At 41.0% G+C, this 10,117-nt stretch overlaps 1 protein-coding gene across 4 annotated transcripts in view; it reads right to left on the bottom strand.

The window, feature by feature from the left end:
* Nucleotides 1-2,488: 2,488 nt before the first annotated feature.
* Nucleotides 2,489-10,117, bottom strand: part of MTDH (metadherin) — a 69,357-nt gene continuing 61,728 nt past the window's right edge. For all 4 annotated transcript variants that reach the window (XM_068130492.2, XM_068130490.2, XM_068130491.2 and 1 more), the window contains 4 exons: nucleotides 9,077-9,187; nucleotides 8,455-8,637; nucleotides 4,927-5,017; nucleotides 2,489-4,512 (listed from right to left, as the gene is read on the bottom strand). In XM_068130492.2, the coding sequence (XP_067986593.1) occupies nucleotides 4,451-4,512; nucleotides 4,927-5,017; nucleotides 8,455-8,637; nucleotides 9,077-9,187 (447 nt within the window). In that variant the 3' untranslated portion in view covers nucleotides 2,489-4,450. The remainder of the gene's footprint in view (nucleotides 4,513-4,926; nucleotides 5,018-8,454; nucleotides 8,638-9,076; nucleotides 9,188-10,117) is intronic.

Here is a 10,117-nt window from a genome sequence, read left to right as displayed (position 1 = left end):
TACCAGCTTACTGGGGTAATAGACCATTCGGGTATCCTGCGTTGGAGTGGCCACCTGTCCAGGAGTGTGCTCCTCAGCCAATGAAACTGCCTCGGCAGCCTTCTGCTCCTCACGGCGTGCATCTGTAATCAGGTGGAGCATCTGCTCATATGGGATACAATTACATTAATCAACAGGATTAAATAATTAAAATTGATATATGTGGGAAAATTACACACCCAGATCAGGAGTCAAACCCAGGTCCTCTGGTATCTGGGCGACCCTGACCAAGCATTCAGATGACAAAGCACCGCTACGGTTTTCTAGATGACCTGGGTTCGATTCCTGGTCTGGGCGTGTAATTTGCCCACATATATCAACTTTAATTATTTAATCCTGTTGATTAATCTAATTGCTTCACTACACCCCAAGTGGTGTTTATAATAGAGGACATGGGTTTGTTCCTCCATTGGAGGAAGACCTTCTCGTGAACAGGCCGTTGCTGCTCCTCTGGTTGACAGCGAGTGCCCCGGAAGCATTGCCAGAAAGAGAGTGACAATCACAAGTGGGAAAATTGCATGCTTCCGGGTCTTCATATCAGGGTCGCCCAGATGGCAGAGTACAGGTACGGTTTTCCAGAGGACCTGGGTTCGATTCCTGGTCTGGGCATGTAATTCTCCCCACATATATCAATTCATATAGGATAGCTCATGTAAATTGATCGAATTCACTGTAATATACCAACATTAGCAGGCTTTGTAAAAAAAAAAAAAAAAATTTGCCCAGATGTCATGATCGACCATTGGCATACATACCTTGACATATTGGCATACATACCTTGGATACATATTATGTAAAAAAGAAAGAAAAAAAAAAAGTGTAAAATGCACCAAGTGATGCTTAGGTCAATCCCTTTTCGTACACCTGTTTGATTTCATTGCAACAAACCATGAGTAATTCACTTGTCATATTTCACACCATTAGCAAAACAAACGTATTAACCTCCCAAATTATTTGCCCAAATATTTACAGCTTTTCTCCATTGCATCCTGAACAATTTTCCATCTGCAGGATACTTTCCTCTCCTCTCTTTCTTTAAATGACTCGCGGCTTCTTGCATCAAAACAAAAGCATCTTTGAATGCTTCGTGGCAGAACCATTTTACTCAACCATCCGTGCCCGTTAACTCTCGTCCGTACAATCATTCATAACTGACAAACTGGTATCAGTTACAACTGATGGGAATGAAGGTTTGTGTGGATATAAACGATAAGATATTTTTGAGTGACAATTGTAATGGAGATGTTTGCTTGAGTTTAATTTTTTTTTTGTCAGCCACATCCATAAGTTTCAAGAAAAGAAGAATTCAGAGCAGAAAAGAGCATCTGCAAAAAAAAAAAAAAAAAAAAAAAAAAAAAAGGTGGTGAGTACCTCTAGCCATGCTGCAGGTGGAATCAAAATCTCTAAAATGTGCATCACACTTCGCACAGGACTTCACATTTTTGCCTCCGCCAACAAAGGTGGATGGAGGTTATGTTTTCACCCCTGTCTGTGTATATGTCCGTTTGTGAACAAGATATCTCAAAAAGTTGTAGACGGATTCGGACGAACTTTGGCAGGGATGTAGCGTATGTGACAAGGACGAAATGATTAGATTTTGGTGAAGATCCGGATTCGGATCCGGCTAGTAGAATTTTTTAAGTGATTCTTCACCATCGGGACATAGGGCCAAAACAATACATAGCAGGATACCTCAAAAAGTTGTGGACGGATTTTGACGAGACTTGGTGGACTGGTTGGGTGTCTGACAAGGACGGTTCAATTCAATTTTGGTGAAGATCTGAATTTGGATTCGGATATGAGAATTATTTAATTTTTAAGTGATTCAGGGCCAAAGCAATACATAGCAGGATATCTCAAAGTTATGGATGGATTTGGACGAAACTTGTTGGACATGTTGCGTGTGTGACAAGGAAGAACCGATTCAATTTTGCTGAAGATCTGGATCTGTATCCAGCTACTAGAATTTTTAAGTGATTCTTCACCATCGAGCGATATGGCCAAAAACGAGGGGTATGACAGACTGGACCTATGGTGATTCCTGTGATCGATTTTGATTAAATGCGATTCTGTCTTGTGATTTTGTGATCTACTCTGAGATACAAAACGTAAACTGTTCACTAGGCAGAGGTATGCTCTCTACGGAGTGCCGTTCTCGTCTAAAATGAAATCACATTGTGGGAATGCCATTTGCATGCGGTCCATGAAGTCTTTCGGCTCTTCCACGCACATTTACCAAAAGCATTCGGCTGTAACGGCCTCTTTCAGTCGACTTAGCTATAATCTTCCCCAAACCTTTTTCTTTCGTGGAGATTGTTCTTCATTAATCATGTACCTGCTGTATCCCAATAATACACATGTTTGAAGGGTTAGCCACGAAGACACATCGCACAACAAGCTTACACAAAACCCCAAGTGAAACAGAAATTGATAAAGTCTGGTAAATCACTCAGTTTGTCATTTACCAATGATATTCTTGGCAAGGCCTTTTATTCTTCTGATAAACGTAGCTAAAATGCAGTTACATCTTCCCTTTCAGCCCAGTTGATCAAAATATATTGCTTCATCAAGAACTCGGTATAAGAGAAAAGGAAATCTGACATTAAATAAAAGCACCATGGATAAAAACATGAAGTCCAGTCTAAGCACATGAAATACTTCACTAATTTCTTTAATTACAAGATGATTGTTGTACACAGTCTCTTTACTGGTGACGAAACAAGAAACCAGCTACACTTTAATACAAGCAATGGAGAAGGATGGCGAGGGAGTAGAATAAGGAAAAAAAATAATTGAGGAACAGAAGATAAATGACAGCACATGGGAAAGTAGGATGTGCGAGAGTTGGAAAAGAGAAGACAAAGCAGGAAGTGTTTATACAAGGCAGTACGAGGGACCAGTGTCCAAAAGGTGTTGGGTTGGGGAAGGAAATTATGTACAGGCATACAGGAATGGAGGAGATAAAGTGGGGTCATAAAATTTTGCCATTTGTGAATACGTGATATAGAGAAGGCCCCCACCATCCAAGTTTCTAAAGTATTTTGGGCCATCATTCTCTTCCATTTCGCATCCTCATGTCCAGATTTTTGTGTGTACTTTATCCATCACTTTATTCAAATCAAGAATTTTCCCATATCGACTGTCAATTACCTTCTCCAATATTGGTTTTCAATCTCAAAGGTAATGTGGAGTAGTTAAGAAGCAACACCGTCTCATTCTTTCTGTTTCCGGTGCTTCATGGGTCCGATCAATTGCTTCCTTTAACATCTGTCGTTAAAAATGGATGCACCTTTTGTCTCATTTCCCAATTCATTTCCCCACATTAGCCATTTTTTATTTGCTCAACACGATGATCCTTTTAAAATGGATCGACAAACTCATGTGCACCACGGTCTGAAAGTGACCTTACACCACGGTCAGCTGGTTTGCAATGTAAACAATACAAATATTTTAAATCTTATTTTGTGGTGAAACAATTCATATATTCATGACAACATGAACATGTAAAAAGTACACATGAAGCACACCTGTCAAGCAAAAAAAAGTCACCTCAAGTTTATGGTTATATGCTTATTGATGCACAACAGACAAGTCTCATTTTCTAGGGAATGGAAGTAGAAAGAACACAGAAATGTCAGTATGTTGTGACGAAGGATTTACAAGGGAAACAGAAAAGCACGCACGAGAAATTTTTTTGAGAGGATGAATCTCATGATCTTTAAACATAACAGATGTCCATCAGCCAAAAGGGGGTCATATTCAAAATAGATATTCAGCATTAAAAACAAAAAAAAAACAACCAATAAACGTGCGAGTCTTTAAATCTATGCCAAGGAACATTTCATCGGAGACGCATGGTCTACTCTACATCACCCCAGAAAATCACAACATAGGATGCAACTCAAGCAAAGAAGAATAAAAGAAAAAAAAGAAAATTACAACAATAATAACATTAATAATAAAAGTTCAGCTCCACGTACATCTGCTTTATTCCACCAGTATTACTTCAAGACATCACCATCACATTATTACTTCAGAAAAGTTGAAAAACTAATTACAAGTTGCTTAAGAAAAGGCAAACTATTTATTTATTTATAAGCCGATTCATTTGCCTGCGATTTGGAACCGGACCCAGAAGTGTGTGTAAAATACACTCCTGTTTGTCGTGCCAGTAACCCAAATGCATCAGAACTTACTTTAAATTCCAACCCAACGCACCTCAAGAGTTCACAGAACCGTGCCCCAGGCACAGCAAGAGGCTCAGTATGCAGGCTGGACTGGACACATGCAGCACATCAATTACAGACGCCAATTAAATGTGGAAACCTTTGAGCGATGGATCCTTGACGGTGATGCAGGAACGGCAGGTTTGTTGGTTTTTTTTTTTTTTCCTACATATGCGTACATGTTTTCACGTTTCCTTCCGAGCCCTCTTTTTTACCCTTTTTATGAGCTGCGTTCCTTCAGAAAGACCTGAAACGAAATCACAACAGGTGTCACACTTCACCTGCTGTAAACGGTTCCGACAAGAACATGCAAAGACAACCAAAAGGTTAGTCGCTAAATGTCTATGGATAAAATAGAAGGATAGGGACTTGGGAGGTGGTGGCGGTGGAGTAAGGTGGCAGAGTTTTTTCTCTTGATATTATGAATGCATTTCACAATGCTGCACCATTTGGCTTTACAACATTCAACAACCATTCAAAATGTACACAATGTGCAAGTTTACTCAACCGGTCATAAAGTGCAAGCCAATTTATTGCTAGGCCCACACATTGAACTTTTCATTTCCCTTTCAGATTGCCAACCATGGCTAACTGTTGTCTCACCAGTTGCTTTTGTCTAATAGCAAACGACACGAGTTTTGCTTGATAAAAGTAAACCCACCTGCATTCCCAGGAAGTTCATCAAGCGAACAGGCCAGCTTTTGTGGAGCAGACTCCACAGTCTTTTCAGACATGGCTCGAACCTTAATTTCCTGAATATGGGAAACAAAGCAGGGAATGGGGTTGGAGACGAATAGGAAATAATGCGAGTAGGGAGGGAGAAAGTATTGGGAGGGAGAGATGTACAATAATTGATTGATTAATTGTGTAATTAAATAAATAAATAATAGTCATCAATCGGAGAATAGCAAACCTAAACCGGCAGTGTTTCATCCGAAGTTGTAACTGTTTGAAAATTAAATAAATAATCAAAAATTAAATAATGAATTGAATAATTGATTAATCAATAAATAATTACTCGATTAATTGATTAATCGATAAATCAAAAACATCCTTTACAGCCAAATCACTTGGTCACCGTCATGTCCGAATATCAGCTTCCCAGCTCAAAAGGTGCCTGAGATATTGCCCAAATATCTTGCACATGGTACCCAAATACCCAAATATACCAGATAACAGGTTTTCATGCACAGATTTATCCCATCTAGTCTTCAGTTGTCATACCCTTCCTCCCACCCATGGTACACTGAATATTGTGGTGAGGCAGTCGCCATGAAACAACTTGCCTTCACCTCATGGAAGGCTAATCCAACTGAAGGCAATCTCAGTTCCTTTCACAAAGCTCGGAACAAGTGTGTGTCTACACTCAGGAGTGCCAGGAAGCACTATCTCTCCACTCTCAAGATTGAACTCTCATACCTGTCTCCCTCTTCCAAGTCCTGTTGGCATCTGGTCAAATCCGTTTCTGGTGTTTGTTCCCCCTCCATCAATCCCCTCCTTACCTCAAATGGCTACACAGCTGACTCTGCACGTGAAAAAGCTGAATGCCTCAAATCTGTTTGCCTCAAAATCTCGTGTCCCAAACCCATCTCTCTCTGTACCCACCTTAACCAGTTGAACCCAGCTGCTCCTGGAATATGTGTCCTCTCCTGACAAGGTGGAAACGTTTCTGTCAAACCTTGACTCTGATTCTGCAACTTGCAACTAGTCCAGACGGCATCAGCCCACGGGGTCCTAAAATCCTGCTCTGCCGCTCTTTCTCATCCTCTGTCTGTTCTCTTCATCCTCTCTTTTGCTCAAGGTCATTTTCCATCTGCTTGGAAATCAGCCAACATCATTGCTTTACACAAAAAAAGATTCTAAAACAGATCCTTGCAACTACAGACCAATCAGCCTGCTTCCAATAATCAGCAAGGTCATGGAATCCATAATCGCTTCTGATATTAAATCCTTCCTCTTCTCCAATGGCTTGATCTCTGATCATCAATTTGGATTCAGACCAGGTCACTCTACTCTGGACATGCTGCTTCTGCTGTCTCAACAATGGATGGAGGCCCTCAACGCCAAACAGGAAATCAGAACCGTCTCCCTTGACATATCATGTGCCTTCGATACGGTCTGGCACCCCACTCGGCTCACCAAACTCTCCTCTTATGGTATCCATGGAAACCTCCACGGATGGCTTGCGGACTTCCTCACCGGTCGCAGTCAACGTGTGGCCCTGAATGGAATTCTCTCATCTCCCCTTCCTGTTCAGGCAGGAGTTCCTCATGGCAGTGTAATGGGCCCTGTGCATTTTCTGGTCTTCATTAATGATCTCTCCGACTCTCTAGAAAATCCTCTATATCTGTTTGCTGATGACTCCACTCTCTGCCGCTCCATAATCTCAACCTTCAGATCGGCAGGCTGCAGCCTCTTCACTCTCTGCAGAACTGGACAAAATTACAAACTGGTCAAACAAGTGGAACATGTCTTTCAATCCTGACAAATCTCACACTCAGTATGTCTCTCCGAAAAGACCGTCTGGACAACCCTCCCATCCACTTTCTGAACAATCCTCTTGAAGAAGTTCTGTCACTCAAGCTCTTGGGTCTCACTATCTGCCATGATCTTTCCTGGGAAAACCACATTTCCAAGCTGGCCTCCAAAGCGAGTCGCCGACTGGGCATCCTCTGTCGTGCGAAGTCCTTCCTTGGCACACCTGAGCTCCTATCCACCTGCAAGGCCTTCATCCGCAGCTCAATGGAATACCGCTCTCCCCTCTGGGCTGGTGCTCCTGCCTGACACCTAGCTCGGGTTCACGAGGTTGAAACCAAAGCATTCAGAATCATTGGAATCTCCCGCGATGAAGCTGATTCTGAGGGACTTTCTCAATCTCACCGCAGGCAGGTAGGTGGTCTTTGTCTTCTGCCTTGCTTCCCCTGCTCTGTCTGTGCTCTGTCCCCCAAATATTCCTGCAGGTCGCACAAGATCTGCCAGCAACCCTCTTCTGGTGAAACTGCCAAAATCAAGACTCTGCTCACCTTCACTCCTCTTTTCTCCCACCTCTGGGACAAACTCTCTCACTCTCTTCAATCCCTCTCCTTCCTCCAGGTCTTTAAAACAGCTGTTTACCACCATCTTTTATCTTCCCCCATCCATAACCTTGATCTTTTCTACTCCCATTAAAACACCCCAAATCCACCTCTTACAATCACCAACTTCTTTCCTGAAATTCCTGGTAGTGTTCATTTGCTTTACACCGTGTACCCCTCCCTCCTCCCCAGCCCTCCCCCTTCCACAAATCTACCGACGTCCTTGTTCTCCACTGTTGCTGTGCTTGTGTGCTTCCCTCTCCCTCCCCCTCTTTTCTCCCGCTCCTTTCATTGTATGTTTTATGTGTCTGTGCATGTTTTCATGTTCAATGTGTTAGCTCTTACACAAGCCTCGATTCTGTATACAAAAAACAATGAGAAAGAAAATAAATAAGTGATTAATAATTAAAATAAATACATAATAATCATAAAATAATTAATTTCTTACTCAATTGGCTAATAGCATATCTAAACCACCATCGTTTCATCCGAATCTATAACTTTGATGATCAAGTAGTTGATCAAATAATTAAATAAACAATCGATTCATTGATTAACCAATGAATTAAAAACACCATTTACAGCCAAATCACTTGGTCATTTGTAGTGTGCAAATATCAGCTTCCTAACTCAAAAGGTGCCCGAGATATTGCCAAGATGAGAAAATAAATAAATGTGATTAATAAATCGATAATAATTAAGTAATTAATCAACAAATTGATTAATCAAAAAACAAAAAATACCGTTTTTGCCAAAGTACTTGCTCACTACTGCGCCACACTTTGAGCTTCCTAGCTCAAAGGATGGCTGAGATATCGCCCTGACAAACAAGAAAACAAACAAACAGGAAAGAAAACAAACAAATAAACAAGAAAACAAACAAACAAGAAAACAACAAATAAACAAGAAAACAAACAAACAATAAAACAAACAAACAAGAAAACAAAACAAACAAGAAAAAAAATAAGAAACCGGAGTGAAAACTGAGTACTCCCTTTCAGCACGCGTCATCGCCGGGCCTCCTTCAGTGCCCGGTGATGAAGTCGTGCAACGCCTGGAGAGGGCATATGAAAGGAGCGGTGTACAAAAATAACAGTACATAAAAGCAAGTATACCTTAACCACATTCAGAGCAGAAACTTCCTGTTTCTTCTTTTTCTTCTTTCCCTCTGGTTGATGTGGAGAAGACGTAGCTGTCTGGTTGGTTACAGTGTCAGGAGCCCCACCAACGGTCTGACTCTGTAGTCCTACGGGATCCTTTTGCCGAGTGCTGAATGCAGTCTCCATCTTAACAACCTCCTAGTAGAGGTAAACATAATAGAGGAAGCACGAGAGGAAAGACTAAGAACACGAATATCATTTTGGAAAAATTTATCCAAGTCTCATGGTGGACATTACACATAAATCACATAATGGAGGATATTTGTAGACATCAGTGAACTCGTCAATACAAGTACACCAGTCGGCAATGTACAAATCAATAATAAATGCGATTTTAACCTGGGATCTGAACATCAGCAGCCATGGGTTCAGATGTGAACGTCAAACAGGACAGACTGTTTGTGAATGTCAAACAGGCACAGCAATCTATTGTCCGGAATAACACAAAAACTATTGGTCTATTGCGACATTTTAACAACAGCAACGGGTGTTTGCTAATTTACTGTATTTTATTATTTTGCAAACTTGCTTTCTGCTTCAAAATTAACAAAAAAAGTTATATTACCAAACAACTTACTCCTGCAATTGCAGGTTGAACATCTTCAGAAGCATTGCCCTTTTTCTTCTTCTTTCTCTTCTTCTTACTTTTCTCCACCTCTTCCATCTTCTCGGTCTCATTTGGAGAATCCTGCAGTAGCAATAAACAAGAACCAAGAAACTCAAAAACGTTAGCAAAAAGCAGTCCCCTCTTGGCCAATTTACCTGATAACCATGACTCGACCAAATCAAACACTTCACCAAAATAATTATTTTTTAAGGGCTCCAGACGCCATATAAATTAATACTATGACGAGTCCAGTATGTGTTGACACATCCGTGAAGGGATTTTGAGGAAAAAGCTTCCATTAATGGGATATTTTCATTTTTATCGATTAACACTAGCAGGGAAAATGGCCTTAAAATGCCTCTATACCCCACCTCCCAGAGGGGAAAGGCTATTGAATAGGTAACGTGTTATTATATTGCCATCACTATCCTTGCCATCACTAGTATGAGCTTGATTACCACGGTTACTCAGCGGAAATTTCCACATTCTGTGACAGAGTGCGGCAACATATCGAAGATTAATTCTAACCTTGAAGCATTCACAATTTGAACTTTGTACCCCAATGCTGTGTTGAGAGTGGGTTTAGCCACCACAATTCTCCCACCCACATTCTAAAGCTCGAAACAACTGCCCCCAAGCAATTTTTCACTTTATGGACCAATGTGTGACAAATAATGAAGTTGATTAAGCTCTAAAACCTCACATGTAAAAATGTTATGCTATACGAGAATCACAGGTCTGTTCATCTATACAGTCCAATCAGCACCCACAGGCTTCTTTCAATGCACAAAACTGCCTGGCAGGCCAACGTGAAGCTCGGACAATGGCATTATCGTTTCTAGGAAGGCAAGTGTCGGCCCGTGCCAGAGGACAAGATAAAACAATTCATTTTATCAATCACAAGGATGCAGGTCCTTACAGAGCACAGCCCTAACGACATGTCAAAAACACGCTGTGTTGATTCATACATTGAAGGGAAATAAATAAATAAATAAATGCACCGCAGTTTTT

This window comes from Myxine glutinosa, chromosome 11, assembly GCF_964187855.1.
Source record: "Myxine glutinosa chromosome 11, kmMyxGlut1.1, whole genome shotgun sequence".
NCBI lineage: Eukaryota > Metazoa > Chordata > Myxini > Myxiniformes > Myxinidae > Myxine > Myxine glutinosa.
The sequence above is the reverse complement of the archived record's forward strand: the minus strand, read 5'-3'. Positions and strand labels throughout refer to the sequence as shown.